The 26772-nt window shown below is 38.3% G+C and overlaps 2 protein-coding genes across 4 annotated transcripts in view; one reads left to right on the top strand and one right to left on the bottom strand.

The window, feature by feature from the left end:
• Window positions 1-18818, top strand: part of LOC116614733 (ankyrin repeat and EF-hand domain-containing protein 1) — a 22828-nt gene extending 4010 nt beyond the window's left edge. The window contains exons 2-17 of one of the 2 annotated variants that reach the window (XM_032376052.2): window positions 37-231; window positions 983-1092; window positions 1217-1321; window positions 1527-1961; window positions 5550-5682; window positions 6662-6774; window positions 7047-7070; window positions 7225-7266; window positions 7792-7887; window positions 8442-8529; window positions 9045-9219; window positions 10110-10307; window positions 11362-11495; window positions 15421-15518; window positions 17044-17187; window positions 17537-18818. In XM_032376052.2, the coding sequence (XP_032231943.1) occupies window positions 37-231; window positions 983-1092; window positions 1217-1321; window positions 1527-1961; window positions 5550-5682; window positions 6662-6774; window positions 7047-7070; window positions 7225-7266; window positions 7792-7887; window positions 8442-8529; window positions 9045-9219; window positions 10110-10307; window positions 11362-11495; window positions 15421-15518; window positions 17044-17187; window positions 17537-17668 (2222 nt within the window). In that variant the 3' untranslated portion in view covers window positions 17669-18818. Of the gene's footprint in view, window positions 1-36; window positions 232-982; window positions 1093-1216; window positions 1322-1526; window positions 1962-5549; window positions 5683-6661; window positions 6775-7046; window positions 7071-7224; window positions 7267-7791; window positions 7888-8441; window positions 8530-9044; window positions 9220-10109; window positions 10308-11361; window positions 11496-13688; window positions 14574-15420; window positions 15519-17043; window positions 17188-17536 lie in introns of those variants that run through there. The other variant, XM_032376053.2, reaches the window with a different exon arrangement.
• On the bottom strand, window positions 18817-26772 carry LOC5507442 (5-hydroxytryptamine receptor 1A-alpha). 2 transcript variants are annotated; one of them, XM_032376055.2, is made up of 3 exons: window positions 26546-26772; window positions 21379-22168; window positions 18817-19788 (listed from the first exon to the last, which is right to left on the bottom strand). In XM_032376055.2, exons 2-3 carry the CDS (start codon window positions 22120-22122, stop codon window positions 19480-19482), a joined length of 1053 nt encoding a protein of 350 aa, XP_032231946.1. In that variant the 5' UTR covers window positions 22123-22168; window positions 26546-26772; the 3' UTR covers window positions 18817-19479. The 2 variants fall into 2 exon arrangements, with proteins under 2 accessions (XP_032231946.1, XP_032231945.1); XM_032376054.2 differs by lacking the exon at window positions 26546-26772 and adding an exon at window positions 25668-25948.

The raw sequence follows: 26772 nt of genomic DNA, 5'->3' as shown, positions 1-26772 counted from the left end.
CTCAATTTTTTAATGGAATATCATCTTACTTTGTAGAGCCAGAGAATGGAGAGACAGGCCTTCACCTTGCAGCATGTAAAAATAACGAGAAAATGATAACGTTCCTGCTGAGTCTCGGGGCCAGTCCTAACATGATCGACCTAAAGAGCAGGACGCCTGCCATGAGAGCCGCAGAATTCGGACATGTCCAGGCTCTGTTGTTGCTAGCACAAGCTGGATCTGACATGACTGGTAAGTTTTATTCAATTTACTCAGACAATTAGCTTTTCAAGCATCAAATGTCAGGCCCATTCCCAGGATTTTTCTTGGGGGGGGGGGATGCGAAATCCTAAAAAAGTGGACCTAATTTTTCTGGGGGAGGGGGGGGGTTCTGATAAAAATCTGAACACGCCCGAAAGAACAAAAAGGGATTTTCTTATGCCTTTGCATTATCTCCACGGGACGTTAATTGTCGGATTTGGCTACAAATAAAGTCTGACTTATGGATTAATGACATACACAGAGTGATCTAGCTTATGCCATGGTCTCCTGCTTATGCTTTATAGTTTTGTCTACGAATAAGCACGTCTATTGAGAACCGAAAGTGGATTTTCGGCTGTTGTGTGTGTGTGGGGGGGGTGCGTTGCCCCCTGCACACACCCCCCCCCCCTGGGTACGGGCCTGAATGTAGAGTGTGAGTTGACACAAGGGTGCACTGAAAGCCCTGTATTAGAAAATAATTTTGTTACCTACTGGTTTGGGCTGGTTGGGGTCTACTTGAAGGGGTGCCCAAGAGTGGTGCACATTCAAGAAAAGGCCCCTTATCTTAAACTAGGCATTACTTTAAAAAGAGTTTCAATATTTACTTAATAATGATGATGGTTAGAACTTAGTATTGGTTTTGTTCAAAATAAAATAAAAATTAAGCAATGTCTTAGTCAAATGTTTGCATGATATTTTTTATACCTGGCTCTGTTTCACATAATTTTTTGTGTCCCTTTAGTTTGTGATAGTGAAGGCAAAGGAATCTTATTCTACTGTATTCAACCTACCAAACGTCATCTGGAATGTTTACAAATCGCCCTCAGACATGGAGCTAATGTCAATAATGTGGTAAGACTCAAAATTGCATATATCTACGATTATCTTTGATTTTGAGCAATGTGAGAATGATTGCAATCAATTTCAGATATCCCTTTTGCCTTATTGTTCGATATTCTTGTTCATCATTTTCAAGAGCACGGATGGCCAGCCCTTGCTGCTTTTGGCTGCCGAGGCCGGTCTGGATGACATGGTCAAGGGTGTCCTGGACGCTGGTGCTAACCCAGATAGTCGACATGAGGTGAGGGAACACCTAAAGGCTCTGCTACCCCAACTCTTACTTCAAAAGTGTAAAATGTTGACCCCCCTCCAAAAAAAAAGTACACCACATTTTCAACACAAAATGTAGCTAGAAAAGTTTTCATCCCCCTTCAGTTTTTGTCAAAATTTTGCAGGAAAAAAGTGGCACCTAATAACTAACTACTATATTAATGTTTTTTTCTTAGAAATCTGGTCAGTCAGCTCTGCACTTTGCAGCGTCATCCGGCAGCGTTGGATGTGTTCGCCATATTCTAGAAGCTGGTGCAGACTACAATGTTGTTGACAACGAAAATGTGCATCCCGCTCATAGGGCAGCTTACAATGGACACTTTAATGTGATAAGGGTGCTAGCTGCCTATGGAAGTGACCTCGGGAAAGTTGCCCTGGATGGGAACACACCCATGCATCATGCTGCGTCACAGGGGTTTGGACCTATTTGTAAATTTTTAGCCCAAAGAGGCTGCCCTGCTAGTTTGAAAAACAAGGATGGTAAGACGCCAAGACTATTAGCTAAAGACAATGAGCACAAGGACGCTATTAAGGAATGTCGTAAGGCAGAGAAGACTTCTGCAAGGCTAACCAAAGGAGCTGTGAAAGGGAATGAGCCATACTCTGTTAGGGTAGGTCCACAATTAGGCTGCTGCCTTGTACCCAGGGGAAACCTGAATTGTGGAGCATTCAAGTTTTGTTTGGTTTTTTACTAAAAATTACCAAGTATGGATATTTTCAGCCTACAATCAAACCAGAAAAAAAAACAGTCCCCACTACTTTGACCATTCAAATTTCAGATTAAAGCAGGGACATTTTAGAATAAATTTGTTTGTCCTATTAGGAACTTATCATAACAAGTTTGGTTACAGTAAATGAGCAAGGGAATGGATCCTGATTAGCTGGGTTGCTATGGGATGACCTGACGTGTGTTTTGATTGGTTCCATTCTGGAAGTTGCTAGCATGGGAATTGTTCATTTTTTAAAAACTTCAAGTAGTGACTGGTTTCCCTAGTATTGACACGTTAGAGATATAACATTTTCTATACCTGACTAGTTATATGACTGATTATTGACTATTTTTTCTGTAGTTATATGACTGACTTATTGACCATTATTTTCTGCAGTTATATGACTGACTTATTGACTATTATTTTCTGCAGTTATATGACTGACTTATTGACTATTATTTTCTGTATTTATATGACTGACTTATTGACTATTATTTTCTGTATTTATATGACTGACTTATTGACTATTATTTTCTGTAGTTATATGACTGACTTATTGACTATTATTTTCTGTATTTATATGACTGACTTATTGACTATTATTTCCTGCAGTTATATGACTGACTTATTGACTATTATTTCCTGCAGTTATATGACTGACTTATTGACTATTATTTTCTGCAGTTATATGACTGACTTATTGACTATTATTTTCTGTAGTTATATGACTGACTTATTGACAATTTTGTTTTGTAGTTATACAACTGACTTATTGACTATTTTGCAGTTTTATGACTGACCTATTGACTATTATTTTCTGCAGTTATTTATGACTGACTTATTGACTATTTTTTCTGTAGTTATATGACTAACTTATCGACAATTCTGTTTTGTAGGATACAACTGACTTATTGACTATTATTTTCTGCAGTTATTTGACTGACTAATTGACTATTATTTCCTGCAGGAATATGATTGACGTATTGACTATTATTTTCTGTAGTTATATGACTGACTTATCAACAATTTTGTTTTGTAATTATATATTGACTATTATTTTCTGTAGTTATGTGTCTGTCTTATTGACTATTATTTTCTGTAGTTATATGACTGACTTATTGACTATTATTTTCTGCATTTATATGACTGACTTATTGACTATTATTTTCTGCAGTTATTTATGACTGACTTATTGACTATTTTTTCTGTAGTTATATGACTAACTTATCGACAATTCTGTTTTGTAGGATACAACTGACTTATTGACTATTATTTTCTGTAGTTATATGACTGACTTATTGACTATTATTTTCTGCAGTTATATGACTGACTTATTGACTATTATTTTCTGCAGTTATATGACTGACTTATTGACTATTATTTTCTGCAGTTATTTGACTGACTAATTTACTATTATTTCCTGCAGCAATATGATTGACGTATTGACTATTATTTTCTGTAGTTATATGACTGACTTATCAACAATTTTGTTTTGTAATTATATATTGACTATTATTTTCTGTAGTTATGTGTCTGACTTATTGACTATTATTTTCTGCAGTTATATGACTGACCTATTGACTATTATTTTCTGCAGTTGTATGACTGACTTATCGACTATTATATTCTGTAGTTATATGACTGACTTATTGACTATTATTTTCTGTAGTTATATGACTGACTTATTGACTATTATTTTCTGCAGTTATATGACTGACTTATTGACTATTATTTTCTGTATTTATATGACTGACTTATTGACTATTATTTCCTGCAGTTATATGACTGACTTATTGACCATTATTTTCTGCAGTTATATGACTGACTTATTGACTATTATTTTCTGCAGTTATATGACTGACCTATTGACTATTATTTTCTGCATTTATATGACTGACTTATTGACTATTATTTTCTGCAGTTATATGACTGACTTATTGACTATTATTTTCTGTATTTATATGACTGACTTATTGACTATTATTTTCTGTAGTTATATGACTGACTTATTAACTATTACTTTCTGCAGTTATATGACTGACCTATTGACTATTATTTTCTGCAGTTGTATGACTGACTTATCGACTATTATATTTTGTAGTTATATGACTGACTTATTAACTATTATTTTCTGTAGTTATATGACTGACTTATTGACCATTATTTTCTGCAATTGTATGACTGACTTTTGATTATTATTTTTTGTAGTTATATGACTGACTTATTGACAATTTTGTTTTGTAGTTATACAACTGACTTATTGACTATTTTGCAGTTTTATGACTGACCTATTGACTATTATTTTCTGCAGTTATTTATGACTGACTTATTGACTATTTTTTCTGTAGTTATATGACTAACTTATCGACAATTCTGTTTTGTAGGATACAACTGACTTATTGACTATTATTTTCTGCAGTTATTTATAACTGACTAATTGACTATTATTTCCTGCAGGAATACGATTGACGTATTGACTATTATTTTCTGTAGTTATATGACTGACTTATCAACAATTTTGTTATTGTAATTATATATTGACTATTATTTTCTGTATTTATATGACTGACTTATTGACTATTATTTCCTGCAGTTATATGACTGACTTATTGACCATTATTTTCTGCAGTTATATGACTGACTTATTGACTATTATTTTCTGCATTTATATGACTGACTTATTGACTATTATTTTCTGCAGTTATTTATGACTGACTTATTGACCATTATTTTCTGCAGTTATATGACTGACTTATTGACTATTATTTTCTGCATTTATATGACTGACTTATTAACTATTATTTTCTGCAGTTATTTATGACTGACTTATTGACTATTTTTTCTGTAGTTATATGACTAACTTATCGACAATTCTGTTTTGTAGGATACAACTGACTTATTGACTATTATTTTCTGTAGTTGTATGACTGACTTATCGACTATTATATTCTGCATTTATATGACTGACTTATTGACTATTATTTCCTGCAGTTATATGACTGACTTATTGACCATTATTTTCTGCAGTTATATGACTGACTTATTGACTATTATTTTCTGTAGTTATATGACTGACTTATTGACCATTATTTTCTGCAGTTATATGACTGACTTTTGATTATTATTTTTTGTAGTTATATGACTGACTTATTGACAATTTTGTTTTGTAGTTATACAACTGTCTTATTGACTATTCTGCAGTTTTATGACTGACCTATTGACTATTATTTTCTGCAGTTATTTATGACTGACTTATTGACTATTTTTTCTGTAGTTATATGACTAACTTATCGACAATTCTGTTTTGTAGGATACAACTGACTTATTGACTATTATTTTCTGTAGTTATATGACTGACTTATTGACTTTTATTTTCTGCAGTTATATGACTGACTTATTGACTATTATTTTCTGTAGTTATATGACTGACTTATCAACAATTTTGTTTTGTAATTATACAACTGACTTATTGACTATTATTTTCTGTAGTTATATGATTGGCTACAGGAACACGAGGATAAAGTCCTTGGCATGTTCCACCAGTTTGATCCAGAGGATGAGGAGGGAAACCGCAAAGGATATATCAATAAGGACAACTTCATCATGTGCCTTCAAACCATAAGTATGATTCAGATAACACCAGTAAAATACAGCATCCTGGAAACTCTTGAAGATCAAAGAAACTTGATTTGATTTGCCCTTTTTAGGCTGTAACTAGGCAGGTTTTTGAACAATGGAATTGAGTGTTGTTTCACTCCATTCCTATTATATACAGAACCTATGTAAATACATATTTAGGTTCGGAGAGGGCTTGAGCTTGTCACGAACACTAAAGAGGCTATGGTTACACAGCACCATTTAAATATTTCAAGAGTTGAAAGCAACGATCGCAAGGGTTTTTTTAGAAAAGGCAGCTAAAAAAAGGATTTCGCTAACTGGAAGACAGTGCACATTTTGGATTAAGGTTAGAAATATTTTATTTGTTTAGGTCAATATTCAACACAAATTTGAGACGCATTTTTGTTTATTTTTATTAAGAAATCACTGACAAAGTATCCTAATTCTCGTGGTTCCCTTCCATTGTTTTACCGTGTTCTCTAATCTATTCAGTGGCCTCAATTGTTTCAGACATGCCACGCATAAATTTATCAGACATGGGATAACCCTCTTAATAATACCGGGAGCCAATTTTTGACCCCTTAAAAATATGACAAGTGAGCATCCCTAGTGGAAATGGGAGGAAAATCCCCCTTTAGTCTCCCCTTTTTTTCCATAGATGAAGATTGACATAATTTGATCTTGTTCAACTTCCCTAACTTCTCCCTTTCCCTTTTTCACAAAATAAGGTGTTACCCCTCCCAGTCATGATATAGCAAGCTCTACGCCATTCCCTGCCCCTCCCTGATAACCTTCCCTCTTTTTTTCATGATAAAAATTAGAGCACTTCAAACCCCCTTTACCCTTTCTTCCCCCCTCCCCTTATTCACAAAGTATGGTGGTACCCCTCCCATGGATAATATAACAAGCACAATTTCATGCCTCATCCTTTCCAGATAGCCCCTTTTTTATTTTCATAGACTAACATGAGAACTTGTTTCCAGGCTGTCCTGTGGAGACTGATGATCTCAACAAGATAGCTTCAGTTCACGACCCCAGCAAAGAGGACAAAGCGGACTATACCTTGTTTCTTACTTGCAAAAAAATAATTAATAAGGTAATATTTATATTAATCATTATTTAGCCAGGATTTTCTTGGGGCTGCAAGTCATGGATATTATGCCATGTCATGCCAACCCCTAGCTACCTGCATGTATAATCCTAAGGGCGGACCTAGTTCTGCCAACCCCTAGCTACCTGCATGTATAATCCTAAGGGCGGACCTAGTTCTAATGGCAACCTTATTTAATAAGCTACATATGAGTATTGTAACCCTCTTAGACACCATCTTTTTTGTGCAATTTGACAGACAATTTTTACTTTTTTCAGCAATTCATGGTAACTGGAGGAAAGGTAAATAACTAATGAATTTTATTAATAGTGAGAGTCTTTTATAAAAGAGATGTTTTAACCTTTTTTATATCAGTTTATTAAGTATCATATTTCTGTCTGTAATAATGAGGAGAGATTGACTGTGTCAATCATTTTTTTCACTTTATTCTATCAGAAAAAGAAAAAGAAAGGTGGAAAAAAGGGAAAGAAAAAGAAGGTATGTGTTACGGCGCAACCAGTAAAACCCTGAACACTGGAAAGATACACCTATTTCAAATAAGGTTGCACTCGAGAACCCATGTGTCGTAACCTGCGGTGCTTCATGGGTAGTGTATAAACAACTAAATCCTTGTTTCTGAAAGCTATGTGATTGTTTAAAAGAATGTAAACAAGAATTCTGCAGCCTTTGAAACCTGGATAACCTGGATATTTCCACTTATTTTTCTATTTTCTGGATACCCATGAAGCACTGCGGGTTACGATACACAGATTCTATGAATGCAATCTCAACTAATCACTCGGGAGATATTCAAACAGTCAACTAGAAACATGTCTTGGTGTCTGAATTCTCGCCTCTGATTTATCAGAAGAGAAACAATCCACACATATTTCAGGTGTTCACGGTTATACTGGTTGTGCTGTGGTTTAATTTTAGAATCTGCTGTCAATTGATAGTTATTATTGAAGATGTAAGAACATTGTTTTCAGAGGTATGTGAAAACATTATAAATCTTGTTTTTAGGGGAAAACGAAAGTGCCACTTCCAATCTGCACTGCACCTGACGGGCCTAGAACACGCCATGGGGGACCCCCAGGAGACTTTGTTGAAAGATATGTGGTAAGAGAGACATGTTGATGATCTGTTTAGACCTAAGTACTTGATGCAACTTCACTTATTGTGCCCAGGTATAGGGAGCCTGGGGTCGGGGGGGGGGGTTCTTCCCATGTCGACCTGATAGGGATTCTAGTCGCATTTTTAGGGGTCAAAATAGGAATCAAATAGTATCTCAGGTATTTGTAGGGAGTATCCGAGGAAAAATAGGCTTTTTACTTAGAATTGATATTATTAAGGGCTTCTCGGTTATTTTTAAGGTTAGCATTTTTTGATGTGCCGGTATTTGTTAGCGGTATTTTTCGAATTTCCCAAGGAGCATCCCTATCACTTTTACCCTGAAGTACCCCCCCTCCCTGGAGCCTGGGTGTATTATGGTCATACTTGAGTAGTATTGGGTGGCCTTTCCTCTTCAATTTGTCTATTTTGTATCTGCACTCTCGTAATTCAGCCTCCCAGCTTCTGAAACCTATATAGCCACTGTCATCATAATTGCTATGTAGCTTGTTATTCTAGCTTTCTCTGCTTGACATACTATAATATTTTCTCTTCCCTTTCAGCATTTTACAGACAATTCTCGATTTGATCGTGATCACCCTCCTTCCCACCCTATTCAGGACGACTCGGCTTGGTACCTTAACTTCCCAGGTAGTCATCACGGGGAAAATGATAGTAATAGCAATAACTCCCCCTCCTATATGTGATGTCAAATATACATCCCTACATCCCTTGCAGTAGCGGATCCAGTCTTACTCTCCTTGTGGAGATTAAATAATAAGCACTTTGTACTCACTTTTTGTCAAATTTAAGCCAAAATAAACACTGAAATGAATGCGCACACCACGTTAAAGAATGACAAAAATATTTAATTGAATAAAAACCCGTTCTGACAAAGAAACTTCCTGGCTTAACGTAACGCTAAAAAGATGTTTTTTTGTTGTTGTTATTTGGCCGCCAAAATCCAGGGCACTTGTGATCTGTCACATAATCTGCTAGCGGTGGCGTAGAAGCATTGCTTCTCACATCTCCAAATCGTAGATTAAAGTTACTTTACTTTTCCTCTAATTTTGGTTTTAAATAAATTTGTTTGTTTCATCTCCTACTATAAACCTTTCTGTTTTGATTAATATGTTTATTAACCACTAACTTATTTTCTTTTCCAGACACCTCATATACTAACATAAGTGACGCCGCCAAGCTAGGAGATCTGGAGACACTGAAAGCTGCGTTTTTCAGAGGCACCCCTATTGACCAGCGTGACAAGTACTACAAGACTCCTTTGATGGCGGCGTGCGCACACGGCAACCTAGATATGGCCAGGTTCCTCATAGACCTGGGGTAAGGGCGGAACGCTTTAAAGCCGTATTGGCACCAGTCCACTTCCGGTCGATTACGTTAAAATCTCCGATGATTTTTAACGGCAAGCGCGAAAAATATTTCAAAATATTGAAAGCAGTGTGTCTAGTTTCTTTGAGGATGTGATTGATAATTTAGAGCGGATGGCCTGTTTAATATCTCGGATAATATAGATTCTTTTGTCTTTTAACGGTTGAGGTTTCCGTCGGACCTCCGGAAGTAAACTGGTGACAATGCGGCTTTAAGTAGTCTTTCACTGTTGAATTATAAGAAAAAGTGACTTGTGGGCGCTAAAACTATTGCGTTTGGTCATAGTTGTGATGGTTTGGTCAACCATACGTTTTTCATTGGGGTAGGGGAGGGAAGAGTTATTTGAAGGGGAGCACACTTACTTACATGGTTCTGTGGGTCCTTCAAAAGCTTTTAATTGTCTTTAATTAAATTTTAATTGATCTATTAAATTGTATTTTCATTTTTTAAGGTTTTGATAAGTTCTTAAAGATTTTTGGAACAATTTTGATAATAGTCTTAAAAAAGTCTTATTTTTCTCAAATTCTAGATAGATGTTTAGAATTTCTATCAAACATTATGCTTTGATTAAAAATTTTGGGTATCAAATTTTTACATTTTTGGGTAGCAGCTTTTCCTTGGAAAAAGATGCAACGAGCTATTGTAGTAGAGATTGGTAATAGAGCACTATAAAGGAGATATTGCAGATGTTTCGAGGTTACTGCCGCTTCAACTTCACAAGATTCTTATGAAGAGGCAAAGGCCTCGAAACCTTTGTAATATCTTCATATCTTTTCCTTTTTAGCACTATAATCATACTACTAGCTTTTTCTTACAACTGCCCTGTCATTGAACCTCTACAGAGCTGATATCAACTGTCGAGATAACTTTAAGTGGACTCCTCTACACCACGCGTGTCATTCAGGCCAGTTGGACCTAGTGACTATGCTATTAGACCGAGGGGCAGAGCTAGATGCGCAGACCATAAACGGGGGTACACCCATTATGAGGGCGGTGGAGAGCTCCCGCGAAGGCGTGGTTGAGTACCTCATTGCGAAAGGGTATGTTATCTGTTATTTGTTAGAAAAGTGCGGGACATGAGTTTGTGATCGGGTGAACATTTTTAAGGCTGGGATAGAATGGGGTTGTAAGGGTCAGGCGGAGGTATCTTTATGTGGCTTTTGAGATTTGTGTCTTCCAGCGCTCATATCTGCCAATCACACCATAGCTTATATGTGTATCGTCCAGCGCTAATATCTGCCAAACACTCCATAGCTTATATGTGCATCGTCCAGTGCTAATATCTGCCAAACACTCCATAGCTTATATATGTATCGTCCAGTGCTAATATCTGCCAAACACTCCATAGCTTATATATGTATCGTCGAAGGCTAAAACCTGCCAATCACTTCATAGCTTATAAGGTATCGTCCGGCGCTAATATCTGCCAATCACTCCATAGCTTATATGTGTATCGTCCAGCGCTAATATCTGCCAATCACTCCATAGCTTATATATGTGTCGTTCAGTGCTAATACCTGCCAATCACTTCATAGCTTATATATGTATCGTCCGGCGCTAATATCTGCCAAACACTCCATAGCTTATATATGTATCGTCGAGTGCTAATACCTGCCAATCACTTCATAGCTTATATGTGTATCGTCCGGCGCTAATATCTGCCAAACACTCCATAGCTTATATATGTATCGTCCAGTGCTAATATCTGCCAATCACTCCATAGCTTATATATGTATCGTCCAGTGCTAATACCTGCCAATCACTCCATAGCTTATATATGTATCGTCCAGTGCTAATATCTGCCAATCACTCCATAGCTTATATATGTATCGTCCAGTGCTAATACCTGCCAATCACTTCATAGCTTATATGTGTATCGTCCGGTGCTAATATCTGCCAAACACTCCATAGCTTATATATGTATCGTTCAGTGCTAATATCTGCCAATCACTCCATAGCTTATATATGTATCGTCCAGCACCACACGTGCCACACGGAGCTCGATATCTGATCATCATTCAATCACATAGTTGCTTATATCTTCCAGGGCTAAGATCGGCCAATCACTTCACATCTTATATATGTATCTTACAGGGCTAAGATTCAGTTGACCAATAAGAAGGGCCACACGGCGCTGGATATCGCCAAGGCATACGCCGACCCGCGCGTCGTGGCGATGGTGCAGAAAAGATGGGACGAGATACCGCCCCCTGTCGACAAGAAGAAACGTAAGTAGCGATATTCCAGTCTTCTATTCAAACTGTGATTAACCTTTTAACAGAAGAACGTTCTTATATCAAACCTTTTAGGCGGGCTCCCTCTACATTCTATATCCATGTAACGAACTAATATTAAGCAAACATCTTCTCTATATAGACTTTTATTCAGCAAACACCCCCTATATAAAAGACAATTTTCTAAAGTCGCGATTTCAAAATTTTACGTCAAATGAATATATATATATAGATTTTAGTTTGATAGTATTCCAACATCGCTTTTCTTCTCATTCTATTCTGCTGTTCTTTAATGTACGTTCTACCTTTAACTTCCTTTTCTTTTTCTTCGATCTCTCTCTTACCCCCACCCTCTACCCTTTCGATTTTCATCTTTGACTCTTTATCTCCCATTCGTATTCTGGGCTTACTTAACTCTTTTCTCTTCTTATCTTTTTCTTCTTCTTTCCCTTTCTCCTTATCTCTCAGTCGCTAAACCCTCTCTGCCACGCAACAACACCAAGAATCGCAAAGCTGAGCTCACACTGAGCGAGGACTCCACTTGCAACTCGGTGCTTACCATAGACTCGTCTTCCACGCTGTCTTACGCCCGATATCGTGGCCTCTCGCAAACCCCCTTGCGCCAAGCGTGGTACAAGTACTACTTTGAAAAGAAAGACGAAGAAGACAGCGTACCTGATATTGAATTCCGGGGGGACGCACTTAGTGATGTCGGCAGCGATGGATCTACTGAGATAATACCTAATCATTGTGATTCGCAGTTTCTGACATAAGAATGTCTAGCTTTCGTATTTTGCCTGGGCCTTCCTTAATTTTTATCCGTTTACGAATAAAGGTAGCTTAATTTTAAGCTTTTTACATATCGTTTGGGTATTACTGTACATTTACAGGAAATTATGAAATAAGGAAAGACTGGGATATGTCCTCTGTGCGTTCTTGTGAAATAGCTGTTTATATATGTAATAACATTTTAACTAACAATAAACAAGAATTTTTAAATCATTTACAAATGATTTAACAGGAACAGTAACTATTCGTACTTTAAATTTTCTCCGCTCAAAATTATCTAAAAGAAATCGCATATAACAATTAAGAAAACAAAGATATTGATCACTCGAAGGGAAATAGAGGAATATCCAAATATCAACTCAACGTTCTAGACATCGAAAACAAAAGGGAAGAGACCTTATGGTGTGGCGACAAGAATACGTCCGTTATGATGTTCTACCTCTCCGTCAACTCAAAAATACCGAATGTTAGTATTTAATGTTTTGATTCTACATCTCTTCAAAGCTTGTGTGTGTACAAAAGAGAAGCTGTTTTATCTAAAGCTACCGGGTTTCCTGTCTTTAGAGATTACCCGTAAGGCAGCATGGGGTCTGGGACGAGCTCGGATTTCCTGTGACGTCATAATTCTTGGTAGAAACCCGTGTAAGAATACCTGGTACTGACTAGCTTCTGAAGGGACATTTCACTAATTGCCGAGTTGTCTTCAACAGTTGCCAGAATGTTTGTACAAGCCGAGGATTTTTGTTTGTGTTGTTGGCAATACAGGAACATCTCTCGCTCATGTATTCGCCATGCTACTGCTAATACACTCAATACAACGCTCACACATAACGTTATCACGATCACGCAACGTTCTCTCTAACATAAGTCATCACAAACGTACCACTTTCACACGTACGAGCTCTTAACCCTCACAAAGTGTTTACACTTGAATCCTATTCATTTACATTTACATGCCAATACCTTGACTCTTATGCAATCACGTATCAAATCCTGTCTGATCCTTTCTCGTCAACTGTAAACCTTACAAAGGTTGCTTGAATATTGCTCACTCACGTAACCTGATGGTTCACGTAATAATCACTCCCCCGCCTAACACCAGCACTTGCTTCCCCGACTCCCCTAGGGTAACATCTACCATAGCATGCTTGTGTGGGATCCCTGTGGTATCACGTGTGCGCTGTGTGATGTCGTTATTGCTTAGATCCATGCAGAAACCTCGGTTTGAGCAAACTGAAAATCCGAATCAATTCTATATTTATATACACATAGCTTTAACATTTTCCGATTATTTGAAATTCGACGGGTTTCCTTTGGGTAATAAAAACGCGAGACGCCATCACACAGTGGAAGACTGGGAGCGACTGTCCGTGACGCATGCGTGTTTGTGCTTACCAGGCAAACCAGCGCCTCGACCCAAGTCTACCGCACAGTCTAGTGAAGGCGCGGCTGGCGGTGACGGTGACGAAGACGAAGGGCCTGGGGATGGTGACGACGACGATGATGACTGAGGTCTAGCGCGCATGGGCAACGTGGAGTGTACACGCTGGACAGTTTTGTGCCTAGCTTGTAGTACTACCAGAAGCAGAGATCCTACCGTTTTTGGCGAAGTTACGAAGAGACAAAACTCAGGGAGGAAGTTTTTCTGGTTATAAACAAGTTGTTTATATTCGATTGCGCTGCATGAACGGCCAGCCAAGTATCAGACGAGTATTTTAGCCCTTGATAAAAGTTTTCTTTTGTGATGGATTTGTTTTCAAATGTGGACTAGATTATGGTAATCTACCGACTCTTCTGACCTCCAAGAGACGATTTTCGCTAATTCAATCTGGTCAATAACAACTACGATGTGTTTTAGAAAATATCAAAGGGTTAGTTTGAGTAGTGTGTAAGGTTTTTAAAACATTGGAGATGCCTCATTTGTGTATGTAATTGTTAAAGTGTAATAGCCAAGCCAGGACAAAAGAGAACAAAGACATTACAGTGTATTAGTACTAAATAAACTAAATAGTATTTCACGGGATTTTGAAAAACACTCTATTTCTTGTTTTATTTTACAATAAATAAACAGGCAAACCAGTTATAATTCATTCAAGTAGTTAGTCTTGGGTTGTGTGTTCAAAGACAATGTTATTATAAATGTCATTAAGCCGCGGTTTGTATTTTGGTGTGGTCTTTCGAATATAACCATGTAATTTTGAGAACGATCATTGTTTTATTATGGTCGAAAATTTTAAGATCTGGTCTGATCGAGCAAAGTGAATAAAGATATATTTTCGTCTATTGTTTGTGAATTAGTTGATTTTTAAATGACTTCTGCCCGTTATAATCCTTGTCCCCACCATGTTTCAACGTAGAGAAAATCCATCACCCGTTAATTTATTGGTGTTCTCCCTTCGAGTTTCAGTTTGATTTGTACAAGATTCTGCCTATTCCCTTTTCAACCTCACCTGTTTTCCTTAATGTAGTCTTCTCCGTGCCCTTATCACTCCTTTGCCTGGCTTGTGTTCATGCCATCCTTTTCTATCCCCCTTCCCTCCATTTACATTTTCTATAATGGCTGGATGTTTGTCAGTTGCTTCTGATTACTCTTTCTGTCTTTTTGCCTCCCCTACATATTCCCTCCTCCCTCGCTTCTTCTTATACTTCGCAACCTGCTTAGATGCCTTTCCAATAACCTGTCCTTTCTCTGCCCTTCTGGTCGTTTATTCCTCTTCTCACCACTACTCACCTACTTATCGTGGCTATTTACCTTTTTTCGTATCTGTCTTGGTATCTATCACCCTAAGCCGCATTGTCACCAGTTTACTTCCGGAGGTCCGACGGAAACCTCAACCGTTAAAAGACAAAAGAATATATTATAATCCGAGATATATAACAGGCCATCCGTTCCAAATTATCAATCACAACCTCAAAGAAACTTGCAATAGAGACACTGCTATCAATATTTTGAATTATTTTTCGTGTTTTCCGTTGAAAATCATCGGAGAATGGTACGTAATCGACCGGAAGTAAACTGGTGACAATGTGGCTTTAAGACTATACTCCAGCTAATTTTTACGGCCCCGATGACCCATCCTCCCCCCCCCCTTGCCTGGTTATTTCAAGTGATAACTTGCTTTATTCCCAGGTGGTGGAGCTGGTCGTAAGCGTGCGGCCAAATCAGCCCCTGGTCAGACCAAGACACACATGCCCAGTGTCAAGACCGCACCGGACCCACGAGAAGAGGTAGGCACGAACACGTGTCATGTGATGCACCAATGAGAGCCCTAGAATACGGTCACGTGTCATGTGATGTACCAATAAGGACTTTAGAATACGGTCATGTGATGCACCAATGAGGGCTCTAGAACACGGTCACGTGTCATGTGGTGCACCAATAAGGGCTCTAAAACACGGTCACGTGTCATGTGATGCACCAATGAGGGCTCTAGAACACGGTCACGTGTCATGTGATGCACCAATGAGGGCTCTAAAACACGGTCACGTGTCATGTGGTGCACCAATAAGGGCTCTAGAACACGGTCACGTGTCATGTGATGCACCAATGAGGGCTTTAGAACACGGTCACGTGTCATGTGATGCACCAATGAGGGCTCTAGAATACGGTAGCGAGCTTAAGAATACATAAGGTGTAACATGCTAAACCAATCTGAGCTCGTGGTTACAATAAGGTAATGTCTTTTGACATTGCATTTTAACTGTAAATGGCGAGTTTAAATTTTAATTTTTAACGCTTAATCAACCTAAACTAGTCTAAAGGAAAGCTGTCGATTTTCCTGAACTGACTCATGAAGTGTGCCTAGCCTGCTTTACCCTCTAACCACTTTAATCGTCTCACGCGTTTAACTTATCTGCCTGTGTAAACTGTTTGAACTGCTTATTTTTTTTACCTCTCTTGTTAGATGGTTTGGTCTATTTAAAGCCGCATTGTCACCAGTTTACTTCCGGTCGATTACCTAACAATATCCGATGATTTTTAATGGAAAACGCGCAAAATATTTCAAAATATTGGAAGCAGTGTGTCTATTGGAAGTTTCTTTGAGGGTGTGATTGGTAATTTAGAGCGGATGGCCTGTTAAATATCTCGGATTCTAATAGATTCTTTTGTCTTTTAACGGTTGAGGTTTCCGTCGGACCTCCGGAAGTAAACAGTTGACAATGCGGCTTTAACTCATAACCGGCCTAACTTGATTAACCTGTTTAACCCAACTAACTTGTCTAACCTGTGTTGTTCGTGGCGGTTCGTACGTGAAGTGCTTGCAGGAGGAGTACGTTCGTAACTTCACCATCAGCATCAAAGATGATCCCACTGCCGTCTGGCGTTACCATCAGAAATTTGTAAGATTGCATGCTTTTGGGGTCACGTGTTATGTGGCGCGCCAATGAAAGCTCGAGGTTACTGACACGTGTCATTTGGTGCACCAATAAGAGCTCGAGGTTGCGGTCACGTGTTAGAAAACAACTCCATACAATAATTACATTATAACCTTTATAAAGTTGCACGTTTGTTATAACCAGGTCCTGTGTCCATGTGGCAAGCCAATGAGAACTGGAGATTACGGTCACGTGTTAATGAGATGAAAGCTCAATATAAAGTAACATAGTGAGAGCACTGTATTTTCGAGCGTACGAATATTAGCGCGTCATTCCTTCCTACTCTCCCACATTTAATTTGCGTTGATTTTATTTATCCGCAATGCAATCTTAGACGAAACTTTTAGAGTATCTGATTTGTGTTTATTCTCTCCAGTTACCTCCCGCTTCTCAGTCAGGAACGACCGTGATGCGTAAGTCCTCCGTCCTTCGCGCAGCCTCAGCTCTCGGCATTATAAACGAAAAGCCGCAGTCCATAGTGTATACGCCAAAACGCGCATGGCTTCCGCAACCCACCACGGTACGTATTGCGAGATATCATAAGCGAGTACAGGGGTATTATTTTGATAGTGCAGCGTGCACTGCCCTTCGCGTCCTTATTTCCCACAAGGAAGATGCCGATAAGCAGTACACTACCTTCACCACCAGGACAAAGTTGTGAGAACTATTGCCAATTAGAATGTGAGAATTTGATTGTAGTAGATAAAGTAGATAAATTGCGCCGTATTCTGGTCCACTGAAACATTTCTTTGCCTTGCTCGTTTGGCAAATTGGCCAATGAAGTCCATGTCTACGTTTCTCGCACCCATATTCACTTTCCCAATGTAAGTGAAAACTCGATCTTCACGCTTTTGTTATCCAATCAACAGGAGGATCTTCTCAAGTCACGTGAGATTCAGCGCATACGCTTTGGCACTGATGTCGATTTCGTGGACTACAAGCCGCCTTTCCAGAAACACATCACAATCAAGGCAGAAGCGCTAGAGAAGGAAGACGATTAACCCAAGGAGTACATCCAATTACGATGTTCTGGTTTAGTTGCCTCGTATCGCTTTCGGGCTAGAAAATCCCGGGGCCGTTTTACGAGGCCCTTAAGCCCTATCACGCAAAGATTTTTTCCCTCTTTCTGTATCGTTTCAACATTGTTTTAATGCACTAACATCTTTCGCTTGAAAATTTTGTATTTTTATCAGCCATACACAAATTTCACATCTTAGAAGAGTAGAGTATTATATTTTTATTGTAAATTTAGTTAGATCGTAGATTATGTATATATTTGTAATCAGATTTTGATTTTAGAAATAATTATAGTTCTGGCTTCTAACTCTGAATGAGGGACTTCAAATAAAGGACTCTAATTGAGAGGAACACTAAAAGAAGGACTTCAAATGAAGAACTCTAAATGGGGGACTCCAAATGAAGGACTTCAAATAAAGGAATCCAAATGAAGGACTTCAAATAAAGGACTCCAAATGAAGGACTTCAAATAAAGGACTCCAAATGAAGGACTTCAAATAAAGGACTCCAAAAGAAGGACTCCAAATGGGGTACTCCAAATAAAGAACTCCAAATGAAAGACTTCAAATAAAGGACTCCAAATGGGGGACTCCAAATGAAGGACTCCAAATAAAGGACTCCAAATGGGGGACTCCAAATGAAGGACTTCAAATAAAGGACTCCAAATGAAGGACTCCAAATAAAGGACTTCAAATGGGGGACTCCAAATGAAGGACTTCAAATAAAGGACTCCAAATGGGGGACTCCAAATGAAGGACTTCAAATAAAGGACTCCAAATGGGGGACTCCAAAAGAAGGACTCCAAATAAAGGACTCCAAATGGGGGACTCCAAAAGAAGGACTCCAAATAAAGGACTTCAAATGGGGGACTCCAAAAGAAGGACTCCAAATAAAGGACTCCAAATGGGGGACTCCAAAAGAAGGACTCCAAATAAAGGACTCCAAATGGGGGACTCCAAATGAAGGGCCCTAATTGAGGGACTCTAAGTGAGGAGGTTTAAATGAAGAGTTTTTCTTTTTGGTTCATTGACCGTCAGGGGTAAGGTGAGGGGAAGAATGGGGATCTCTTGGTCTTATCGACCCTTTTATTTTTAAACTATTATTTAAAGAAGCAATAAATATTATCACACCGTTTGTCTTATCTTTGTTTATTGCACTACTACACATTTCTCAATCATAGAACGCTGCACAAAATTCTCTGGATTGATATAGTACGCTGCATAAGATATTTAATGCATAAATCTTTGAGGTATACATTCTTTTCGTGGACTTCTTCCAGCACATTCTACCCGCACTTTCTACCCAAACCCGCACATTCTTACTGCACCCGTACATTCTACACGCACCCTCGTATTCTCCCTGCACCCGCACTTCTATCCGCACCCGAACCTTTCTACTCACACACACACACATTCTACCCGCACATTTTACCCGCACTTTCTACCCAAACCCGCACGTTCTTTTCGCACCCGCAAATTCTACCAGCACCCGCACATATCCAGACCCACAGATTCTACCCGCACATCATACCCACACCCGTACTTTTCTAACCGCACCCGCACATAATACCTGCCCCCGCACATTCTACCGTCAACCGCAGGTAGAATAATGGCTCGCTAGTTTGACACGCTCGGCTGGTTTAACTTGCTGACAAATCGACGTCAACCTGGCTAGCTTCACCTGCCAAGATCTTGCGCTCACAGATAATAACACTAAGGCGCAATCTGGCAATGCGCCGGATGAGGGGAAACTGGACGTCCGTAACATAAAACTTTAACGGTTTTTCCCGTTCTTTCTAGACCTGACTTAACTTTAACGACTCTCTGGCAATGCGCCGGATTCGCTCATTTCTTTTCTTCAGGGCCAACTGGAAATCTGTCTTGAAGAAGGTATAGAGAAGAGGGTTTGCAAGCGATGAGAGAAATCTCAGAAACAGGGTCAGGATAATCACAGTGGTTGGTAGGACGGCGTAAACGTTGATCTGTAGATCTTGTAACATGCCAATGATAAAGTAAGGAAGCCAGCCGAAGATGAACGCCGCTATCATGGAAGCAAAGATCATGATTGCACGGCCTTCACTGCGGGTGCTTTTGCGGCGACCACTCTGAAACGAAATGTTGCTCATAACTATAATTGTTATCTTTCAAATAATGTTTTAGCGCCCCAAAACTAAAAAAACCCCTCTCTTGAAACCGATGGGGCCGCCAATGGGGGAACTAAACTCCTCCTTTTGGAGTGAGATGTATGATGGTAGCTATAAATCCGGGGTTGACCTTTTGTTAACAGTTAAAACTGCGTGTAAGAACCTAGTGATTTAAGAACTTATATTGGATTGGATTTCAAAATCTCAATATTAAAGAACCGACTAAGCCAAAAAATTCAAAAGGTTCTTATATGATGGGTTACTCCATGAAAAATAAAACAAACTATGGGGCTTTAAATATAAATTTGCTAAACATTTTTTTCAATAAAGGTAAAATTATATAGATATAACATCAAGGGCATACAACGAGCCGCCCTTCTCGATATATGCGTTTAAAATGGCATATTTTGTCGTTTGAATATGTTCTGATCCTGAACATATCAATTTTAAAAGTTGCTTGGGAAAAATCATCTGCTCCTTTTTCCCAGGAGGGACCATTCCTTTTTTCCCAGCCAGCATTGGTTAGAAATTTGGTTTTCCAGTCAGCAGTGGTTAGGCATTTTAGAACATGAATAATTGCCCGCATAACCGATCGGGACGATTTTTGTTCCCAGGCGCCCCAAAAAATATTCCCAACACAACTATTTCCACTCCACAAATTTACCAGCAGAACCATGACGATTTTTTCCCGGCAACCGAGGATATTTTAACATCTTCCCAGCCAGCTAAAAAACGGGCTGCAGAACAGATGTTTTGCGGAACAGATCTGTTTTGTGCCCTAACATAAATACAGTATACAGGTTGCAGGAAATCTCTATAACAAAATGGCTCTGTATTTAGTCATACTTCTGTAATTAGGAATCCTACTGTTGATTAAGGGTGTTGAGACAGAGAAATGCCCCAACACCCTTAGTTAAGAAAGTTGGAAAAAGAATGAAAAACCTAATAAGAATCTATTTTGCTTCAAGAAAGTACCCTAAAATAAAAAAAACAGTTTTGCCAGACTTGAAAAACTTTTGCTTCTTACACGCGGCCGTCATACACAGCTTCGTCACGTGACTAGGAAAAACCCCTCCCCTGGCTGACGGCACCTTCCTCAGATTTATCAGGCATTCAGATAATGATCACGGCGACAGAGCAAAAAAAATGGCATGAAATTCTCCAATTCTTAATATATAAGCTCAAGATTCCGCAAACAAGGAGTTCCTCTGACCAAAAGCTTAATTCCAAATTTTAAAGAAATTTAGAAGATATGAAATTTAGATATTAGCGAGCAAAGTTGACTTAATTTCCGATCAGAGCCCGAATTCTCCCTAAAAACGAGGAGAATTCATACTTTAAACATTTGAAAATTTCACGAATCCAAGACGAATCCATTAGAGAAAAACACTTTTTGATATGTTGGTTAACATGACATAAGGAAAGTCTATGCAAAAATTACCGAAGTTAACCAGACCTTATTTTGGGAAAACTTGCCAATTTTTTTGGTCTGTCGATCACGGCATATGCAGCAAGTCCCCTCCCCTCCCACCCCCCCCCCCCCTTACTTACCGGTGACTTCTCGGCATCATCAGTCATACACACCATAATCACGTGAAGTTTTTTGATTTGTTGGATCTGTTTCCGCAGCACGATGAAAATATGCACATACGCAACAGCCATCGCACACAGCGCGGGAACTACGATCCCGAAAAACGACGAGAAGCTGTACACCACATCCGCTAGCGTCACAGGCTCACTATCGACGATCCACACGATCTGTATGAGGTCTACGAACAGCGAAAAGACCCATACGATCGTTACGACAGCGCAGACGCGTGGAGGAGTGACTAGTGCGTGGTACTTCATGGGGAATACGATCATGACGTAGCGCTCCAGTGACACCACTAGTAGATGGAGAACGGTAGAGATAGCGATGAATCGGGACGCCAAGTCCATTACTATGCGAATAACAGGAGATTGTAAAACAAAACTCAGTATGATCATCGGTATAGCTACAAGCCCTGCTAGCAGGTCCGAGACGGCTAGAGAGACAAGGCATGCGTTAGTGATGGTTCGTAAAGAGCGTGTCCGTATGAAAAGATAAATGACAAATGAATTGGCGACGAGGATAATTAGCGCGATGAGTCCGAGGAAGACTGAGAGCGTTGTGGTGTCAACATTGTCTGCAGCGGCGACTCCTCCAGAGCTGTTCACGGTTATATTAACCGCTTCTCTGCAAATGTTTGCAGCTTCGTGAAGTAAACCTGTGTCAAGAGGAATGGCATCAAGGATTGGCGATGTGCAGTTCTCCATTAGTTGATTTAGATCCACTTTTCAAAAAGACTCTTTTCTTGTTCTTCTGGAAAAAAAAAGACAACATTTTCCCTTAGATTCTAGGCAGAGTTGAGCAGTCTTTTCTTTTTCTCCTTTTTTTAGAAACGCAAATGGTGATGGAAAAAAGGTTAATTTTGCACTTTTAATTATACTTATGCACCGACCAACTGTATATCAGTACATTATGAATCAGTGAGAATTTCTGGCAATTCTACCTTTGGCAATTATTTCATTTTTTGTTAACGAAAAAAAGGTTATTTCTAAATTTGAACTTCTCATTTTGACTTTGAATTAGAAAAATTCCTATGCTTTTTCGATATTGTCTATTTTCATTTAAAAAAGGATATTTCCTACCTTTATTTAATTGAAAATTAGAAATTTAAAATGTTTGATGTTTAATGTTTGTTTGATGTTCAATGTTTGTTTGATCACAAGACATTTTCTAGCAGATCTCCAAAATTGCGCAGCCTGATTTTCCTCTCCGAAAAGCCTCGACTAACTTCTGGAAATGTTTCTGTCAGTAATTGCTTATTTCCTTATAAGACTTATTTTGTTTAACCAGGTTTTCTATCGCTTCTTGATTCTCGTTCAAGTATTCTGCCATTTTGAATTTTTTTTTTTTTTTTACGAAAAAAGGCGGGAATCAATACACCGCAAAGGGTGATGGTTGTACTAAGTAGCCCGCCTGTGATTGGAGGAAATGAATAGAAGCTTGAAATAAATAAACCTTGTTCGTTGAATTGCCAGAAATTGACTGAGGCAGGGAATATAAATTTTAAAATGAAAATTGACAGTATTGAAAAAACATAACAAGTTTAAATTTAGAAATAACCTTTTTTTCGTCAACGAAAAAATGAATTAAATGCCAAAAGTAGAATTGCCGGAGATTCGCCCTGACTTATTTTATGTTGATGAAAATAAACAGAAATATCAAATAATGGTAGGTATATTTAAAATGGCTACATCCAAATGTAAAATGGAAGTTCTTTTAAATGTCTAATTTTCAATTGAATAAAGGTAGGAAATATCTATTTTAAAATGAAAATTGACAATATCGAAAAAGCATAGGAATTTTTCTAATTCAATGTCAAAATGACAAGTTGAAATTTAGAAATAACCTTTTTTTCGTCAACAAAAAACGAAATAATTGCCAAAAGTAGAATTGCCGGAAATTCTCACTGATTATTATGTAAGCTAATTTCACCAAGCTGCAAAAAGAAATAAATGTTAGTAGTAGCAGAGGATGTAAAAAAGAACGCACAAGTACGTGGATAAAAAACATTACATTTGATAGCTAAGCCATTTGACAGTGGAGTTAGTTGTTGAACTGCCAAACAGTAATTATTAGTTAGTGGTTAACATCTAAAACTCACACCATCGAATTGAAAATGCAACCATGTACCACATGGATTGAAAAGGCGTAGGTTTCGAATTGAATTAAACTTAAGTGAAATAAGGCAGAGGTAAAATAAATGATACCTGATCCTTGAGTTTCACTTATCACACAGGGAATAAGGCGAATAATGTAGAAGAAGAGGAATGACAAAACGGCGGCAATATCGCAACAGCTGTCCCGAGTACACGAACTTATTTATTTATTTTGAATTGGGGATTAATTTGGTTCCTATCAGTTATTTAAATCTACAGTTTGTTTAAGCAATAAGATGAAAAATGAAATTGTCAATACTTCAATGTTTTGCTTGAATGTGCGTTCTAAAAAAAGAAACCCGCCAACAATAGACTGTGCTAGCGTCCCGTCTTGGCCCGACTGGTGCCAATATGTGTATGCTAGTGTGCTTCTAAAGTCCACATTTATGTATACATACTCGCAAGGATAGTTTTGGCTATCCGACGGAGTTTTAGACTAGCAAAGGTCGCATGCGTGATCCGCACAATTGGCATCACGCTAGCCCGGTCGCAGCTCTAGATCCCACATGGATCTGAGCTGTGGTTTAAAGCACTTCGTTCGAGTCGAAGTCGCCCTGCAGTTTTTTTTGGCGATGAAGTTTAACTGAGGCAAACCGGCTATGCGATGCTGACGAGTCCTAATAAGGACGAAACAGCTGTCCATGGTTGCCGAACTGCACGGGCAATAGACTGTGCTAGCGTCCCGTCTTGGCCCGACTGGTGCCAATATGTGTATGCTAGTTTGCTTTTAAGTCCACTTATATATTTTTGCTATTCATCATTTATGTAATTCTCTTTCTAATAACTCATTGGTGTTATATTTTTCTATAAACTAAAATAAGAACATAGTTAAGAATATATTCAGCCTTAAAATGCTGTTCAAAAATGAAAAAGGCCCAGTCTCGACTGAAATTAGACGTTCTTTAAAAAAAATAGGCCGTTTAAAACAGGTTATAAAATACATTGCGTGTGTGACCAATATTACGTGAGTTTGAAAAATTGGCCGCTAAATGTGTGAGTGCCACTGTATGGCAGTATCCCTTATACTAAAAATAAAATGAAAGAAATACTATGTTTTCATTTGGAAGCTACACATTTCAAGACTGTTAAAACTTGCATTCGCTAAAACACACCTGTTTTCAGGCATCAAAACCCATTTTCTTATCGTCTATATTATACTAATCTATTTTTATTGCGATTTTTAATCGAGCTCTCGTAATTAATTTCCAACTGCCAAACCACTCTCTGGCTTACGTCATTCAAACGAATTAACATTTGATGCCTTTTGATTGGTCAGGGCCTTAGGGAGGGGCCGGTCTCTTATTGGAAGCCATTTCAGTGCTGGCCAATGAAAACGCTTCAACGATTTTGAAAAATTATCGGTGAAATCGTCGGCTAGGAGCGCAGAAAAATGAAAAGTATATAATATTTGTGGTTTATGACAGCTTGTTTACTGTCGAATTCCTTTTATCGCGACCCGCGTTTTCAAAACACGATTTGTTTTGGTTTTCTGTTCCGTCGTCAGTAATCCATTCTGAGCCAATCATAGTCTCGCTTTGTGCACTTCCCTGGCCATCCTCTGGACGAAAACCACACAGTGTCGCGACAGAAAGCCAGCCAACTGCGCTAGGCGAGAGATGGCAAGAATCTGTTTGGCTTGTCCCAAAAGACAAAAACAAATCTATGTTTTGAAAATGCGGCGTCACGATACAACGGATTCGACAGTAACATGGTACCGAGTAATAGGCAGTCGATAGCACAGGTGGCCCAAGTTATAACCTGACCCGAAGAGCGGCATGACAGCATGCTAATAACCTTTCGAATACGCCAAAACCAAGTTTTGAAGATTTGCATTTCTTTATGCCGTTATCAAAGATCAATTGAATCTCCCGTAACTAACCTTTTTCTGGCATTATCCGTTTCAGTAATATGCTTATAAAAAATATCACATCAAATTGTTCAGCCCTATATTAACCGCGAAATTTTCGCGCAGTAACTTCTTTCTCCAATTTTTTAGGAGCTTTAAAGTTTTTAAGTCATTTTTAAACAATGTCACTTGGCATAAAACTATTTTAGTACATGTCTCACATTTGCAGCTATAAAAAAACTATTCTTACCTCTCAATCCACCTTCTAAAGCCTGTAAACACTTCTCTTGATGGCAGGTTTCGTGCCCTTCCTTTGCAGTGTTTACATTTGGCCTTTCACTATACTATGGCCTATGTTCTAATGTCAATGTTTTAAAGGAAGCACCAGCATCTTGAAACATGTTTTGTTTTCTTTTGATGTTATCTTTCCAAATGTTTCCTTGATAAGAAAATGAAGTTTGGATTCTAGTTTGAACAGATGATATCTTGTACCGAACCTGAGTAGGATTAGATGAAAATCAAACAGAAGCATATCGCCACGGGACGTACACCTAATAATATAAACTAGTGGCAAACTGATGGAGTTTTTGAATGTCATTATTTTCACCGAGCGCACTCCAAAATCCTAACACAGGAGAAGCAATACGATTATTTCTTTTATTATTCTTTTCTAAACTGAAATGATTAAAATCCAATGCCGAAAGTGAGCCGCAAATAAGTAAACAATAAAAATTCAATGAAAAAAAAACCCAACTAAATTTAAAGCGTTAAATTAATCCTTTTTTTATTTCTTTTTTCTTTAAATAAGTTTTTTGTCCGATTATACGATATTAATAATAGACGCAGTTTTAAATAGAAAAAGAAGTTAATATCTTACAAAAAACCCTTAGTATCTATTTTGCCAAAATAAAGAAATATAATTGGAAATAACAAAAAATCGAAGAATGCGCTATAAGAAATTCGAAGAACACCTTTACAACTTAAGATTGTTAAACTAAGTTGAGCCTGAGTCTTATGAAATAAGCTGTATCCTCTTAAAATATAAACACGAAACAACAACAACACAGACAAACAGACAACACAGAAACACATGAACAAAAATTGAAATAGTAATGATAAATAACTCACCTATTTCATTGACTTTACAGTGCTCCCGTCTTTCTACAGCTGCCTTCATTCGTTATTTAATTTATATATGTGCAAATTCAACTCGCAAAAAAGGCAGCGTGCCAGAAGCGGTTGATCCCCCTATCATGCAATATTAGCAGGAGGGCGCTTAAATATATGATGTCTTCTCAAGGAAAACCAAACAGCGCCTTGAAACGTTGTATGATGTGAAGCGTTATCCTCAATTC

Source organism: Nematostella vectensis, chromosome 8 (genome assembly GCF_932526225.1).
Source record: "Nematostella vectensis chromosome 8, jaNemVect1.1, whole genome shotgun sequence".
NCBI lineage: Eukaryota > Metazoa > Cnidaria > Anthozoa > Actiniaria > Edwardsiidae > Nematostella > Nematostella vectensis.
The sequence above is the reverse complement of the archived record's forward strand: the minus strand, read 5'-3'. Positions and strand labels throughout refer to the sequence as shown.